This window comes from Lepidochelys kempii, chromosome 2 (genome assembly GCF_965140265.1).
Source record: "Lepidochelys kempii isolate rLepKem1 chromosome 2, rLepKem1.hap2, whole genome shotgun sequence".
Classification (NCBI taxonomy): domain Eukaryota; kingdom Metazoa; phylum Chordata; order Testudines; family Cheloniidae; genus Lepidochelys; species Lepidochelys kempii.
This window is the reverse complement of record NC_133257.1, coordinates 41151775-41169873: the sequence shown is the minus strand read 5'-3', so window position 1 is coordinate 41169873 and position 18099 is coordinate 41151775. Positions and strand designations below refer to the sequence as shown.

The 18099-nt window shown below is 41.3% G+C and overlaps 1 protein-coding gene across 2 annotated transcripts in view; it reads left to right on the top strand.

Annotated features, from left to right (window-relative positions):
- Positions 1-18099, top strand: part of POP1 (POP1 homolog, ribonuclease P/MRP subunit) — a 41537-nt gene that overhangs the window by 10913 nt on the left and 12525 nt on the right. For both annotated transcript variants that reach the window (XM_073330487.1, XM_073330486.1), the window contains exons 6-11: positions 374-461; positions 2813-3000; positions 5750-6000; positions 6147-6240; positions 7492-7603; positions 8307-8426. In XM_073330487.1, the coding sequence (XP_073186588.1) occupies positions 374-461; positions 2813-3000; positions 5750-6000; positions 6147-6240; positions 7492-7603; positions 8307-8426 (853 nt within the window). The remainder of the gene's footprint in view (positions 1-373; positions 462-2812; positions 3001-5749; positions 6001-6146; positions 6241-7491; positions 7604-8306; positions 8427-18099) is intronic.

Sequence of the window (18099 nt, the reverse complement as noted above, 5' to 3'; positions counted from 1 at the left end):
TCAAATACTTTTCCCTATATGTAAGCTAGGAAACTCTAATCCCCAAGACAGCATCTCAAACAGGGTGTTCTCAATGGCAAACATTGTTACCGAATTTGTTTCCTCTGTCTAACCTCAGACCAACAATCTGTGCCTTACATAAGAAATGCTTGCCGAATCAAAACTGGCAATTAGCAAAGGAGGTCAAACCTTTACTTTAAATAAACAATACAGAGCAAGCAAAATTCAAATTACTATGTGTCTTTGACTTTAATATTAAAGTTATTTAAGCTCTCGTGTCTGATCAAAGTCTTGGAAAGTTATCTATTTAGCATCTCCTTATCAGAGTTTGTTTTTAAACCTATTCTAACTTCAGTATCTTCTGTTGTTTCAGGATTTATCATATTACTGTTGCCTGGAGCTGAATGGAAAAGAGAGAGAGCTTCTGAAGGTGCTTGCTCGGATGTGTAGTATAGATACAGGTAAAACTTCCATAAATATTTTAAAATGAAACTAGGCTTCAAAATAGAGACTAAAATTGGACTCATGGTGCAGAAAAATGCAGTACAAAAATACAGTACAGTCTGAATAAACTGAATACTTATAACAAAGCTACTACAGAGCTCTGGTTATATTAAGTACTTGAAAAATCTTTCTGAGGAGATGATTGGTGGAAAGTAGTGGGTACTAGAGCTGGGATAGCTTTCAAGATTCTTGTTAGAATCTCGGGTGTCAGTTGGGGGAGAGTTTTAATGTCTTTTTTCACCAGGATCAGGTCTTCTGGGTTACAGCTTCTTACTGAAAAAAGAAAAGGAGTACTTGTGGCACCTTAGAGACGAACCAATTTATTTGAGCATGAGCTTTCGTGAGCTACAGCTCACTTCATCGGATGCATACCGTGGAAACTGCAGAAGACATTATATACACACAGAGACCATGAAACAATACCTCTCCCACCCCACTGTCCTGCTGGTAATAGCTTATCTAAAGTGATCATCAAGTTGGGCCATTTCCAGCACAAATCCAAGTTTTCTCACCCTTCGCCCCCCTCACACACAAACTCACTCTCCTGCTGGTAATAGCCCATCCAAAGTGACCACTCTCTTCACAATGTGCATGATAATCAAGGTGGGCCATTTCCAGCACAAATCCAGGCTTTCTTACCCCCCCGCCCCCCGGAAACAAACACACACACACACAAACTCACTCTCCTGCTGGCAATAGCTCATCCAAACTGACCGCTCTCCAAGTTTAAATCCAAGTTTAACCAGAACGTCTGGGGTGGGGGGTTAGGAAAAAACAAGGGGAAATAGGCTACCTTGCATAATGACTTAGCCACTCTCAGTCTCTATTTAAGCCTAAATTAATAGTATCTAATTTGCAAATGAATTCCAATTCAGCAGTTTCTCTCTGGAGTCTGGATTTGAAGTTTTTTTTTGTTGTAAGATAGCGACCTTCATGTCTGTGATTGCGTGACCAGAGAGATTGAAGTGTTCTCCGACTGGTTTATGAATGTTATAATTCTTGACATCTGATTTGTGTCCATTCTTTTACGTAGAGACTGTCCAGTTTGACCAATGTAAATGGCAGAGGGGCATTGCTGGCACATGATGATGGCATATATCACATTGGTGGATGTGCAGGTGAACGAACCTCTGATAGTGTGGCTGATGTTATTAGGCCCTGTGATGGTGTCCCCTGAATAGATATGTGGGCACAGTTGGCAACGGGCTTTGTTGCAAGGATAGGTTCGTGGGTTAGTGGTTCTGTTGTGTGGTATGTGGTTGTTGGTGAGTATTTGCTTCAGGTTGCGGGGCTGTCTGTAGGCAAGGACTGGCCTGTCTCCCAAGATTTGTGAGAGTGTTGGGTCATCCTTCAGGATAGGTTGTAGATCCTTAATAATGCGTTGGAGGGGTTTTAGTTGGGGGCAGAAGGTGACGGCTAGTGGCGTTCTGTTATTTTCTTTGTTAGGCCTGTCCTGTAGTAGGTTGGATACTATTAATTTAGGCTTAAATAGAGACTGGGAGTGGCTAAGTCATTATGCAAGGTAGCCTATTTCCCCTTGTTTTTTCCTACCCCCCCCCACAGACGGTCTGGTTAAACTTGGATTTAAACTTGGAGAGTGGTCAGTTTGGATGAGCTATTGCCAGCAGGAGAGAGAGAGTGTGTGTGTGTGTGTGTGTGTGTTTCCGGGCGGGGGGGGTGAGAGCCTGGATTTGTGCTGGAAATGGCCCACCTTGATTACCATGCACATTGTAGGGAGAGTGGTCACTTTGGATAAGCTATTACCAGCAGGAGAGTGAGTTTGTGTGTGTGGTTTTTTGGAGGGGGGTGAGGGTGTGAGAGAACCTGGATTTGTGCAGGAAATGGCCCACCTTGATTATCATACACATTGTGAAGAGAGTGGTCACTTTGGATGGGCTATTACCAGCAGGAGAGTGAGTTGGGGGGGGGGGGGGGCGGAGGGTGAGAAAACTTGGATTTGTGCTGGAAATGGCCCAACTTGATGATCACTTTAGATAAGCTATTACCAGCAGGACAGTGGGGTGGGAGGAGGTATTGTTTCATGGTCTCTGTGTGTATATAATGTCTTCTGCAGTTTCCACGGTATGCATCCGATGAAGTGAGCTGTAGCTCACGAAAGCTCATGCTCAGATAAATTGGTTAGTCTCTAAGGTGCCACAAGTACTCATTTTCTTTTTGCGAAGACAGACGAACAACGCTGTTACTCTGAAGCTTCTTACTGGTGGTCCATTTGTAGAAAGGTTTTGAAACAGAAGATGTTTCTGAATCTTTTTATGTGTATTTTTTTTTTTTTCCTTTTTCCCCCCAGGACCAACTTTTGCAGCCGTGCCTTGTCTGTCTGGAAGGCTCCAGGGCTCTCTGGTCCTTTACCGTGCAGATCGCTACCCTGAGGAGGTGCTTGGTCCTATTACTTTCATTTGGAAACCCCAGGATGGTTCTTGTATTACTTCTGAAACTAGACAGCTGTGGATCTGGACACATCCATCCCTTAAGCAGGTATATCTGATTTTTTTTTTTTTTTTTCCCCTTCATAGTTTGAACTTTAAGCTTCTTATATCTCTCTGAAATTTTCTCTTCAGGAAATCTGAAATGCAATAATTTTCTGATGGATTTGGGAAAGCTGAGTGTGGTACATGGGCCTACAGAAAAAGTAAAACAATTTCCAGTTTCTTCTTGCATCCTGTAAGACACAGAGGCCTCTAGTAATGTAGACATTACGTATAAATTTTCATTTGCTATGTTTTTTAGTAAGTTTACATTAATGGGATTTAATAAGTAGCTTTTGAAGCAGCTTGGGCTTTGAGCTTTGATAGTGAAATAAACTTTCACACTGTTTCCCGGACAGGATGACAGTTCTATACTTTCTTTCTGTGGTCATGAGGTCTTGGGCCTTGAGAAAGTGTAAGCATGAGATGGGTGAATAGGTAGGGAACAATTTTTCTAAGTCAAAAGAACAATGGATCATAAGTCATGAGCAGGGAAATGGCCAAGAAGCCATTTGGGAGCCCTAGCCCTTGACTCAAATAAAGGGAGTCAGGATCTTTTTGGTGGTGTAGTAATTTCCTGTTGAGAGAGCATCTGAACTTGTGGCTGTGACAAAGAACCAGTACCCAAGGCAGAAGGGCTGCAAGAATGGATCAAAGGTCAGATTGACCTCACTTGACCAGGATTGGACAATGCAGTTGGGGTGTGAAACTTTTGTGTTACCCTGATTCAAATCAGAAGATTGCTGGGGAGGTCCTGTGGATAAGCCTGCATTTCACCCTTAAAAGACCAGGTAAATGTGGAAGCAATGTGTTCCTTCCAAGATCACCATGACAAAAACCAGATGACTGATACTTCTAGTTTCCCTCCCAAGGGAAGTAGGCAAACATCACAGACCAGCCAGTTGACTGGAGGAGAAAGCCCATTAGCAATATGGTACCTGAGCTAGAAGACATCATCTGGTTCCCCAAACTGCAGTTCCTGACTGACTTTAAAGATCCAGACAGCACACAAACCAGACAGCAGATCCTTTTTCTAAGTAACTTCATTCTTTATTTCCTCAACAGGATATTTGAATATCTGTTCCGAGACACCTGCCAGGAAAGACTTGTCCTAGCGTTTGTAGAGTGTGTGTGTGTGTGGGGGGGGGGGCGGGGAGGTGGATGAGCCATAGTAATAACCTGCGTGTGTGTTAGCCCATAGTATAGGTTCAATGCAAATCTTAACCTCTAATGATCTGTGGTATCTTGGGTTCATAAATATTCTAAACTTAACCCCGTTGTTTCCAGAAAGGAGAATGTAAACGGCTAAGTCAGTCTAATCATTGGTGTTATGTTAACTTGTGATTTGATTGCTGACTGTGCTCATGCAATGATTTTACCAGTTGTTGATCTCAAGTTGTTTTCTTTTTAGTTAATCAATTGTAATTTGTATTTTAACTCCTTGGTTTGACTTAATTTACATTCTAATCTCAATTTTCGTATTGTGTAGTACTTGAGGGAAGTATAATACATTAATCTTATAGATGTGTTTGCTGTTGAACAAAAGCCATAAAAACAAACTAAATTCGGTTTTTTTGTTTGTTTGAAGTGTGAGGTTTAAAAACAACCTTAATTAAATTGACTTTCTTAATTAAACATTTGACTCAGGTCCTGAAAACCCTATAATTACTACCCTATTATTACGAATTATAAATGTTGCTGATCTTGCACAAAAACTAAGTTCTTACTAGAATTATTTTCTCTATTCCCTCTGTCTTGTTGCAGCATCTCGTAATGCAGTGGTTAATTGTATGCTTGAAGTAGTGGTTGTTTTTCCCCGCCTCTGTAACAAGCTGAGCTTGGAACATCTTTATTGTAGATTTTTTTGTGGTCTGATATTTAACTACATAACTTAAAATTCTGTAATTAGCGCACATTCTTTGTCCAAAAAGTCATTGGAGCAGGGGGACTGGATCCTGGATCTTTCACCTCTCAAAGGAATGTTCTAGCCACCAGTCTGTCGAGTCGCTCTCATGCTTACTGCAGAGGGAAAAAAGAGCGGTTTATTTATTTATCCAGACTGGAACAGTTTCAACAAGAGAGACGGGGAGTCCCACATCAGACTATCTCACAGCCCAGTGGCTAAGGTGCTTACCTTAGTGGTGGCCGATCCCAGTTCATATCCCCTTTTTCCCCCTCTGGTGGAGAGGAGACTTGAACCAGGGGTCTCCCACATCGGTACCCTAACCACTGGGCTAAACATTATGATGGTGGTTGTCATCTTTCTTGCCCCCAACCCAGCATTTTATGTATGCTTCACACCTCGCCTGCTGGATCAGGCTGCTGTAGAGAACATGCTTCCAGATCAGGCCCCGCAGGCAAGTTAGGTGGAAGAACACCTGTCTTCTCTCGGTTTGTGTATTGCTATGAAGCTTAGGTATCTGGACGCCTGTGTGGCTCTGCAGTGCACTTGCTGAGAGGCAGAACCATAGGTCCCCAGGGAACTTTCACTGAAAAAATGTAGGCAGCACCAAGTGAGGTTTAAGAGCCTACAGGGTTTGAGGGCAGCTGAGCAGGGGCTTTATGAATTCCAGTGGGGCCTGATTCTGGGATTTGGACACGTAAAATGGCCGTGAGGTACCTCTTGTGAATCTAGCCTGTATAGGAAAGGTAAAGCAGCACAACATAATTCTAAAATTGTATCTTAGATCTGTATCTTACAAATAAATCTCTAATTTTGCGAATGCGAACTCAATATCAATTTTTTTTTTCCCCCTTAGGAAATACTGACTGAGCTAAAAGCAGTCTGTCAGTGTTCAGAGCCTGTAGAAACCTGTTCTCCTGAACCAGTTGTCACACTGCTTCAAGAAGAAAAACAAACAGATGTAGCTATGTGTGTTGGCAGGAAAAGGAAGAGGGAAGACAATGAAGGAGAAACAGCTGTGCCAGTGGAAAAAATCATTGGCGATGGAACCAGAGTTCCACTTCAGTCATACTGCTGGACATCACAAACTACTGGCATTGTGATCAGGTACGTTCGTAGTACCAGAAATTATTAACCTTAGAACTTGAAATTAGCTAGAATCTCTGATTTAAAATCCTATTGACTGATGTGCCATTCATACAAACTGCATGAATGAACACTTAGTTTCACTTTTGTATTTTTATGTTTTTCAGTGATTTGACCATGGAGATTCTCAGATATCGGTTGATTGGCCCACTCTCGCACTGTGTCCTTACAGAAGCACTGAAAACTGCTCCTATCCAAACTGTAAGGAATCAGCAATTTACTTGTCTTGTGATGCACAAGCTATACTACTAGAATAGTAATACCAATAATTCATACTTACAGACTTTTTAAGACCAGAAGGGACTGTTAAATTATCTAGTCTGACCTCCCTCCTATCACAGGTCATTACATTTCATCCAGTTACTACCCCTGTATTGAGCCCAATAACTTGTATTTGACTAAAGTATACTTTCCATTAAGGTGTCTGATTTGGGGGTTCCTGAAGAAATCAAGAGTTAAAAAAAATAAAGTCAACAAAACTGCATTGCTTTGGAGTAAGCACTCAAGTTTTCAGAATAGTTAAGAACCTGATTGCTTTTTCATTGTTCTTAAGATCCAAGGGTTTGGGTCTGTGTTCACCTATGCAAATTGGTGAGGATTTTTATCAAGCCTTCCCCAGGAAAGGGGGTGTAGGGCGTGGGGGGGATATTTTTTGGGGGGAAGAGGTCTCCAAGTGGGCTCTTTCCCTGTTCTTTGTTTAACATGCTTGGTGGTGGCAGCATAAGGCTCAAGGACAAGGCAAAGTTTGTACCTTGAGGAAGTTTTTAACTAAGCTGGTAAGAATAAGCTTAGGGGTCTTTCATGCAGGTCCCCACATCTGTACCCTAGAGTTCAGAGTGGGGAAGGAACCTTGACATGAGATGGCAGGCAGATTTGAGGTTCACTCTGGCATACTGTAGACTAATGTTTCTTAACCAGCAGGTTACCACCCCTAGAGGAGGTCATGAAAGGTAATCAAAGGGTGTGCAAGTCATTGAAAATTTGTGTTACAATCTAAAGCAAAAAATCTGTTTTTCATGCACACCCTTACCCTTTTAAGGTCTAGTAGTTTCTTGAAACATACACACAGGCTTACTGTTTTTCTCATATTTTTAACATACTTTTTTTTATAGTAAACATAAGGGGGTCATAAATCTGACACGAATAAAGGTTTGCTAACCTAAAAAGGCTGAGAAACACTGTAGGCTGTTAGTTCTTCAGTTTTGGGTCGAAGAATTAAGCTGGCCATTTTTTTGCTGAAGGAAGACTGGAAAAATGCAGTATTATAGGAATTAAATGACAATTTCCAGTTTAGATGTCAGTAAAAATGGAGTTTCCATTCAAAATTTAAGGAGGGGGAAAAGTATGTTTTGTGACCATATCTGATGTACATATACATTAAGTCTGAATTTGGATCTACAAAACACTTCAAGGGCCACTTAGTCTCCCTCACAGGAAATCATTGTTTTCCAGGTGATGGCAGATGCAGAAACAGAACTTAACAATTGGTGGGTAGAAAACTGCAAGAATTCTGAGAAGGTGTCTCTTCATCAACGTCAAGAAGCCATCTTCAAGTTGTTGCAAGGTATATAGTAGGGGATTTGAGGAAGGAAACATAGAACATAGGGGGAGGGATAGCTCAGTGGTTTGAGCATTGGCCTGCTAAACCCAGGGTTGTGAGTTCAATCCTTGAGGGGGCCATTTAGGGATCTGGGGCAAAAATTTGGGATTGGTCCTGCTTTGAGCAGGGGGTTGGACTAGATGACCTCCTGAGGTCCCTTCCAACCCTGATATTCTATGAAACTCTTCAAACTATGATACAATTTAATAACTGATATAGTACACAACTAATACTTCTAATTGCTGTAGAAAAGAGTCTTGTGACTTTTATTTCCTCTGAAAAAGTTGATTGGCCTTTTGTATATTAAAAAAAAAAAGAAAGCAGCACATGGAAAATTCATTTGTCCTCCAGAGAATTACTATGCCAAAACTGGAGAATAAATTTAGTCATTAAAGTGTGAAACAGTGACTTCATTTCTGCACTAAGTACAAATCTTGATGTAACCTTAATTAACATTGCTACTGTTGTCTCCACAATACTGGGTGACTATTAGTGATTCTTCAAAAATATATATAAAACTGTATGGTGCCTCTCAGGCTTGCAAAGGCATCCGATCCCAAGGGAAAAATGTATCCAGTAAAGAATACAGAGAAGACTGTTTCAGTCCATTGTTTTTTCCTGTTGGTAATGTCTGTTTCACAGTGATGTGCATTTGTGTGTTTTAAAGGGATAAGCTCTCCATCAGAAATTGCAGCAGGTACAATACTGGGCCTGACTGTTGGGGATCCTCGAGTGAATTTGCCAAAAAAGAGGTCAAAAGCAATGCCAAATCCAGAAAAATATCAAGGTAAAGTGCTTAATATTGTGACTATAATAAAACAGGATAGGGTAAGAGATCCAATTTCTCCCCTGCACTTCGTTATTTCCACTTAGTCTACCCTTCTGCGTATTGCATGTTGTCATTCTTTCCTGATGACACTCAAATTCCAAACACTTCCTTTGCTTTTTTAGCTGCATGTAAGAACAGAAACTGCTTGAAAACTTTGTAGCTTTAAGGATAGCAGTTGTAAGGAAGGAACTTGCACCAAAGCTGGTCTTGTGCTCAAGGGAAGCCTCTGTCTAACCATACAGATGATCCAGGTTCGAATCCTGGCAAGGCCAACCAGGTGCTAAAAGTTAAGATGCAATGCTGTCAGTTTCTGTTCTGCTTTGATCATAGTGGCACTGCTTGTATCTGTACAGGAAAAGATCTAGTGTTTCCACTTTAAACTCCCTGTATGCTGGAGGTTAAAATTCAACTGCAAAAGCTTATTACTTGAGAAAGGGGAGTTAGTGAAGGCAGACAGGAAAAGCAAACTTGATAAATTTGTGAAGACAGATACATTAGATTATTAAAATGATGACACAGTAGTCCAGAATAGACTAATCTGAGTATCTCAAAGTGCATGCAGTTGCATACAATAGGAACTATATAAGTTTAGTAATATGTAGGCATTTTGAGTTAAGGAATAATAAAATATTCCCATGGTTGTTCAGCCCACTTAGGGGAACATAGCAGTATTCTAGCTAATAGCAGAGAATAGGAAAACCTATAAGGCCCCAGAGACTTGGAAATCTTTTCTTTGATGGACTTCCTCCAGAATATTGCTAAAACAATCTTCCCTTCCTGTCACTTAGACTGTTACCTGTTCCATCCACAAACCTTCCATGGAAAATTCAATCTTCATCTGGCTCCTGTCAGTGCTGTACAAAACTCCTTCCTACCTATATGTCTGCTGTCTTCATTCCACAAGCCTCCCCTTTGTATTGGTCTTCCTTTCTACCTCATGTGCCTGGAACAGTCTACCTCATGCACCATTTTGTCCACCTTCTTTTCATTCACGGCCCTTTTTGATATGTTGCTGTATCCCTGACCCTTACTGTATTTTAAAAAGTGAAACCAGGTCTGCTATAACCCAATATGGATCAATTAACAAAAAATTGGTTTGGAAGAGCAAGGGATTTAGTCGTTCTGAGAGGCCACTCAACCATCATGCCTGTCACCAGGAATAAGTCTTGCATCTTGCTGACAATGTCTGAGAGGGTGCTCTCCAGATGGCAGGAGCAGTGGGACACAGTCCTACTTCTGAAGAGAAGTTCATCAGTTACAAGGTAAGGGAGACTAGAACTAGAGCCCACCCCTGCCCAGGAAGGAGAGTCAGGGACCAGCAATAATGTGAAGCGTTAAGGAGCACCCACAAATTGGAAAGGAGACAGAAGAAAGGCCCCTAGTCCTCTTCACCTCGCTGGTAGGGGAGCCAGCTCCTTCCCAAAAAAGCCACTGTCACGTAGGCTGTCAGGAAAACAGATGCTGCTTTCCTTGCTCCAAGCTTTATTTTCCCCACCCATTTTTTAATGCAGTTGGCCTCTGTCCCCTGTTGGGGATTGTCCTTGATCTGCTGAGAAGGTAGGCTGTATCTGGTAAGCCCTTTTGATTCCTCCCTCCCCTCCCCCTCTCCGACCATGCTCAAAAGATTTCCCTACCTGCCCTATAGCCACATAAACAATTTCATGCCAATAAAGGGGAGTAGGCTGGGGAACAGAGAGTGGTCAGATACAGCCATCTTTTCTTGGGAGAAGACGGAAAGGTCATCCCAGCAAGGGACGAAGAGGCCAGTGGCAGCCCTGCCAGTAGCAGTATGGAGGGAATGGGGAATATTCAATGCTAGGCAGTGAAAATGGTGGTTGCTTTCCTGCTCCCCATCCTGAATGACTGGGACAAGCACACTCCATAGACAGGCAGATATGAGGGGCTGTTTGCAGCCTCTGTTTGCTTGCCTTTTGTGCCTATGAAAGGGACACCCCAGAGATTCCTATTCCTCTGTCTGGGTAACTCAAGACTGAAGTAATAGTCACTCGTATTCCTCCTGCCTCCTCCACCAGTTGTTGGCTAGATGTGGGGGGAGGGATAGCTCAGTGGTTTGAGCATTGGCCTGCTAAACCCAGGGTTGTGAGTTCAATCCTTGAGGAGGCCATTTAGGGATCTGGGGCAAAAATTGGGGATTGGTCCTGCTTTGAGCAGGGGGTTGGACTAGATGACCTCCTGAGGTCCCTTCTAACCCTGATATTTTATGATTGGGTTAGGGAGGGAGCTGCTGATCCTTACCCCAAAATAGCTGTAGGGGCCATTGCTACTATGCCAACCCTACCCTGTAGATGCTGAAGAGCTTTTCTCTGCAGCACCTATGGGTACTCCTTGCTACCTTTTTTTGGGCCATGGTGGGCCTCCCTTATCAAGAACTGGGCTTCTTACTGAAATAGAGGTATCTGCTGTGGACAATCCAAATCCTCCCACGAACTCATTCACTCTTTTTTAGAAAATACATGTTTGGGGTTATAGTTGCTGGACTCCCCACCTCTTTCAGGGAAGTCTTTAATAATTCTTCAAAATAAGAATGTTATGTGTGTGTGATGGAAAAGAATACAGAACATAATCCAGTCCTATCAAAATACAGCATCTTATATGTTCTGTTTGCACACAAACAACATATATTGTCAATTGTGTTCTACTTAAGTTAGTTTATGCTCTCCTTGGGGCTTGGATCTTGCCTTTCTATTTATTACTACTGCTACCATTAGAAAGGGGCATGTTTCGTTGCTTCTATAGGCTGAGCTCATTGCAGCATGCGCCAGAGGCTCTGGGTTGGCTGGCTGGCTAGCTTGCTAGCAGGCTAGCAGGAAGCCAGGCCAGCCAATTTGGTGTCCAAAATTTGTCAAAATAGACACCTTCCCATGGACCATCTCCACGTTGACAAATCAGCATTTTCCAACAGAAAAACATTCCCTCAGAAACTTACAACCAGCTCTACATCTAACCTTCTGAGCCCCCATGCCCTCCTCCCCTCAGGCCGGGGCCATGAATCCATTCCCTTCTCCCCCCGTTCTAAGATCCTCAATCCCCCACCCCACCTAGGCCAGAGACTCTGTGGTCCCCTAATTCCTCTCCTCAGCATCCAGAAGCACCTAGTGGGACTGTGATATCAAAGGCCAATCACCTGGTTTTATTGTAAATCAGAGTTTTCCAGTTATCACCAAAATCAGTAGGGTTCTTCCTGTTGATACCTACAGGATTCCCTGAAACTTTGGAATTGATAGCATGGATTCTGAAAAGCTTATTGTGCTACAGGCAGAGAGATGCCATCGAGCTGTTAGGCCGTGTTTCACTTGACCAGTTATTTTATTGCCTTCCAGACTTCATGCACATCTTTAATGCTGTATAAATGTGACTGCATATGTAACTCCAATTTAATTTTAATAGAAACCCTACAAGAAAATTTCTGAATGCATCTGTGTAAGAAATATAACTCAATGGCACTTTAAAAGAGGTTTTTTTGATCTAATGAACCATAAACTGAAGTTTTTGGTTGGTTTTTTTTTTTTTAAAGTCCTTAATATATTTTTACCTGGTAGGCCATATTGGTGTGGATAAATACAAACACTAAAAAGTGCATTTGCTAACAGGTCTCGAATGTCTGATTTGTGCATTTAAATTACCCTACATAACTGGCTCCATACTTGTTCCCCAACAAAGGGTTTTGCCACCATTTTTGAAAGGTTATTTAGGATTATGTATAGGTAAAATGCAATTCCAAAAGATACACTTAAAGAAATAATGGCAATCATAGTTTTGAGACAAACCAACGAAAGCAGCAACTTTGAAGTTTAAGTGGCTGTCTTTAATGCCTTTCTGAGGAGCAAGGGCAAAAGAAGGTGACTCACAGCATCTTTAATGCAGCAGGTTTGTTTTTTTTTCTACCAGCTCCCCAGCTGTGAACATTGGAACCTCTTTTCTGCCACCAACTTGAGTTGGAGGCAAAACATCACTGCCTCTAATTGGCTTGTCGCAAAACACATTTATTAACATTTAGATTCCCCTTAGCCCACTGAAAACAGAAGCATGTGCCAAAAATGTGAAAGAATTACTGTCCCTTTCCCACCCTATTAATTGTACAGAAGCTTTTGCAGGTAGGGGCACACCAGTGACAATCTACAGTGGTCCTATGATTGTTGCCACATCTGAAGTTTCCTTCAGTGGAGAATTCTCTGTGCAGATTAGGTGAGCAGCTGACACCAATTAAGTTGACTTAATGTACCCTCTCTCCACACATGCGTGTCATACATCATTTGAAAACTTGTGACCTCTTTAAGATGAAGTATAATGTGTAGCTGTTAAGAGGTGCTATCACCACGGAAACAGGGATAAACAATGCCATGTTAAAATGACTACTTTGAATATTTGCAATCAATTCTGTTAACATAATTACTCTATTTCAAGACCTAAAATTGGATTTCTTTGACCCCAAAACAATCTAAAGGGTAAAACAAAATCTAATAAATTTTTACAGGTATTGTTGAAATGGTGCAGCACAGGTAACATTATCATTATCCTCTAGTTCATCCTTCTGATCTGGCAAGTGTGTGGGCTACCACAATCTTCGTTGCCTTGGCATGCACCCAGTTCTGTGCAGGGGAGATTGTTTTGACTACAGACACAGCTGATTATGCAGCAGCCTGTACAGGTATAGGCACTAAGAAGATCTTGTAGATGCTCACATATCATTGAGCTCTTGCATACAGAAAGTAGTTCAGCATTCACTTTTTTTTTTTTTTCTATCCATGGTGATAGAAGATCTGGTTTACCTGCATGCAAAGACATCCAAATGTTTGCTAAGATGCTGCTTTAACATGCTCTTCAAAACTGCCCTCACATGGTGGAGTTTGGCCAGTGATTTATCCTTTTTTGATGGCTAAATTAAGGGGCAAGCAGTTTAGGTCTCTGTGGGTCTATTTTTTTCATGCTCTGATCATACAGGATTGGTACCAACTTTCTTGCTTCAGAAATTGCAGCTTGTCTGGTGCGTTCTTCCAGTTTGGGAAGATCTCTGAAGAAGTAAACTCTCTTTGTTTTGACAGCATTTAACACATTTCCCCCCCAATACCAAATAGGGATGATAGTCACCTCCTGTTAGTGTGTACAGCAGGAAGTATGTTGCAGAAGTCAGGAGTGAATGTGTCACAGATTGCATGCACAGATCTGAAGCAATGCTTGTCAGTTATGCTGATAATGGTGCCTGTTTCAATCCACATGTTATCTGTGTTCCATTTTTGGAAAGTAGTGAACAGCAAGGACCAAAACATTTGTATCAGGTGACCTAATTACACCTCTATCCCGATATAACGCTGTTCTTGGGAGCCAAAAAAAATCTTAGGTTTCAGAGTAACAGCCATGTTAGTCTGTATTCGCAAAAAGAAAAGGAGTACTTGTGGCACCTTAGAGACTAACCAATTTATTTGAGCATAAGCTTTCGTGAGCTACAGCTCACTTCATCGGATGCATACTGTGGAAAATACAGAAGATGTTTTTAAAATGGGTGTTTATCACTACAAAAGGTTTTCTCTCTCCCCACCCTACTCTCCTGTTGGTAATAGCTTATCTTAAGTGATCAAACACCCATTTTTTCATGGATTGTGTGTATAAAAACATCTTCTGTATTTTCCAAAGTATGTATCCGATGAAGTGAGCTGTAGCTCACAAAAGCTTATGCTCAAATAAATTGGTTAGTCTCTAAGGTGCCACAAATACTCCTTTTATTTTTAAAAAATCTTACTGTTACAGATGAAACGGCATTATAGCAAACTTGCTTTGATCCACCGGAGCACTGTTTTACCACATTATATCCAAATTAATGTCATATAGGGTCATGCTATTTTGGGGTAGAGGTGTATTAGGGTTCCTTTGACACTAGGGGTATGTCTACACCGCAACTAGACACCTACTAGCATAGACCGGCTGGTCTATGCTAACTGACTCAAGCTTGGGCCGCAGAGCTGTTTCATTGCTGTGTAGACTTCAGAGCTGTGGGACCTGTAGTGTGGGAGGGTCCCAGAGTTTGGGCTCCAGCCCGAGCCTGGAAGTCTATACAGCGTAAAACAGTCCTTTAGCCCGAGCCCTATGAGCCCAAGTTGACTGGCAACTGTGGGTTTTTCTTTGTTGTGTAGATATATTCCAAATTACCCAAAAGTCATACTGGCACATAAAGCACGTAGAAGCATCCTTGTGTCCACTTTCTCTTGAGTACTGTCCAAGTCTTGGGCTTCTGCAACACCTCTGCTGGTGATGGACTTTGTTCCTTCATCCTTGGAAAAACCTCAAGCAAGATGGAATGTTTGTGCTGGGTGTGCTCCTACACTCGGGTGCATTTTGAACCATATATTTATAAGTGACTGCCTGTTGGATGCCACATTTAGAAACATTTTTCATGGATGCACAGTGCATGCACCAATCCTCTGGTATTTCTTGCATCCAACATTCAATCCTGTCCAGTGCTGTCTTTCGGTGGTTTTCATGGAGTTACTGTTATATCTGTCAATCACTTGGATTACAGAATTAGCTTGGTCAAATCCTTTTAGGACCTGCCTCAACTATTCGGCAGCCAGTTCATCAAATGTGTGGAATTTGTCTCCAGCCATCACTTTAATAACAGCCCTGGTATTTCTGATGTACGCAGTCGTGTCTTTGTTGTATGCTCTTAGGTCATGAATTCTTTCTGCTTGAGCTTCCAGCGGATGCCCTAATTCACCTTTCTCTGTTCTTCTCATTGTTCCATCATCATAGAAGAGAGACATAGGCACAGGTCCTATTTGGTGGCTAAGAACAGTTGCCCATTGAAACATCATGTCTGCCTCTCCCTAAGAATAGGGCTCTGCAGAAAACAGTTTCTGGACTGATAGCTGCTCTGATTGTCCCTCTCTTGCCAGAGTTAAATTTGATGGTCTTGGCCATATCAGCAAATGTTTTGATGCTAGATTTCTTGACTGGGCTGAAGAATTAAGTCACCAGAATCAAGCTTACCTCTCACAAATCTCTCCATTTGTTCTTCACCAACATCTGCTATTTTCAGTAGAGACTCTTGTTGACGACCACTATGGGTATGTCAGAGGTATGGTCCTACAGGACCTCTGGCTGTGCTTCAGGGTCATATGTGTTTGTCCTGTTGTTGATGAGTTGGTTGGTAAGAGCTGTAACATGCTCTTCATTCCTCTTCATTTCAGAGGCAAGAACTTGTTTGTGGACTCTGTCTTCACTACTTTCTGTTCGGCCACTTTTCTCCTCGTAGCTTTTACATATTCATAATGTGAAGCTGTGTATTGTCATCTCTGTCACTAATACTGACCTGTGCATACATGTCACTGAATTAAAAAGCTAGTTTCTAGAATATTTCAAAGGCTCATACTGCATTTATAGGCAATTACCAATTTAAAACCTTTTTCCACAAAAACTAGATGCAACATTGTATGTACAGAAGCTTGCACATGGAGAAACTCTACCTTAGGAATTCATGGACCTTATCTCTTCACTATACAGTACAACTGTGCACATGCAATCTACTATTGTGCAAACCTTCAGTGAGAGACTGATCTAGTCAGCAAATTTCAGTTGAAAACTATAACTAAAACTTGTGAGGTACTTTTTCACATTGCATATTCTGACTTGTTAAACGTTTCATGTTAGTATACTTAAAAATGTTGATTTCCATTTTTGCCACATGCTAAAGAGCTTCATCATTTCTGGAAAAAAAAACTTACCCATGAAAACAGATTAAAAAATCTTTTAGTATATGGTTGTTTTATAACTTTGACCAGTAAACACCACATTAAGGTGTTTGAAATTAACTTAAACAGTAAAAACTGTAGTTAGTCATGTTTGCAATGTTTCTAAAACTGCAAGAAATGAATCTTTCTTATTTTGGGTACCATCGTTTCACCTCGCCTACAGGCTTATAGCCTCGCTGGTTAGCTCCGTGTCATAACTCATCTAAACGTACATAAAATAAGCTTTCAAATGATGTATGATGTAGATGGGCGCAGGGTGAGTACATTAAATTCCAAAAATATGGCCCTTTATGGAGAAGTGCTGCGTGCCCATACATACCTCAACACCAGTGGGCAACAGAAATGTTCTTCTGCCCATCTCAACAGAAGCAACCCATGAAAAGCCCTAATTTTATTACTGGTGAAGCAGTGAGCCCTTTTCAGCTAAACCCACTGTGGAACATCCTGTGCTAAAGGTGTTTTGAGTGTTCCCAAAGCAACATTCACAATTTGGAGCATGTAGTACCTTTTTAACACTTTTTTTTTTCCTTCCAGGACTTTGCATTGCTGAGTATAAAGCTGTGACCTTTTAATATAGGTCAAAGTTATGAATGCCCCACACGCATATGCATTTTCTCATTCTATAACTTAGCATCCTAAGTAAACCATAATTGTCTAATACAAGTCCTAGAACCACATAGGAAAGAGCAAATCTGTGTCTCAGTCCTGATCTTTATATTACTACCAGATATTTTTAACTTTTTGGATTTGACAAACCCTTCCTTGTTTAGGGAATATTATGGTGGTATTGATTTGTGCCTATGATGGCACCTGGTGTCACCTGAACAGTAAGGAAACGCTTGCTTTACTTGTCACATGCGTTTTTGTCTTCTCTTGGAAACTCCAGCCCCAATGGAGGAGATATTTGTAAGTGTTTGAAATGATATCCTGACAGAAGTCATGTTTGTTTTTAGTCTTTGATCCTCTAACTTTGTATGAAGATCTTATTCACATGTTTAGCAAGTCTTTGAATTCATAAAGACTCTGCAGTATCTGCAAGGTAAATTGTGTAAATAAGTAGCATTTCTTGTCTTAGCCTTCATTTGTGGATGAATGTGTTTGTGTTATGAAGCGAGTCTGGTGCATGTCTGTCCATTTATTTGTCAACAAAATGTGTTTTGAATAGCTCTTGACTTGTTCTTCCCTGTAAGTTATGTGTATGAATGCACTAAGAATAACTTGATCCTTTCAAAACTACTTGTGTTTAGATACTTTCCTTCCTGTAGAGGTGACTTCTGCCACCATTCCAATAAAAGGAGAGGACCCAAGGGGTGATCCCCAAAGGGATGGACTCCAGGGAAGTCTAGGTTTGTTGAGTGAGTGCTATCCTGTATCTCATTAAATGGATTCCATGTTTCCTTTTAAAATTCTGTTGTTTCTTTCAACAGCAGTCTTTGCCCTGTAGTAGATATTGAAGAGAGCCACAGAACGTAGTACCTTTCCCCTTGGCCAACCCCAAAGCTCCTGGTTTACCATCTGTGCTTGCCCAAGAAGCACAACTGCTGGCCAGATTGTTCTTGAAACTTGGCTTCCTGTGAAATACATCAATTTAAGACCATTGTAAAGGTTTTGATTTGACTGAAATGTGTTGTATTCTGCACATACATTTTACCAGAAGAACCTAGCTTTTGAACTGTTGGCCCCTAGTAAATGTGAAATCTTTTCTTCCTTCAGTTGTTTCCTTTGCTGACTGACTTTGGCTAGCACCACAACTCTTTTTGTTATAAAACTAAATTAAGTTTAATACACCCACACACACCTGTAAAAAAGCTAATATATTAAAGGAAATCATTTTTTCCTGTATCTCCTGTCTACTGACTTTCTTGGGA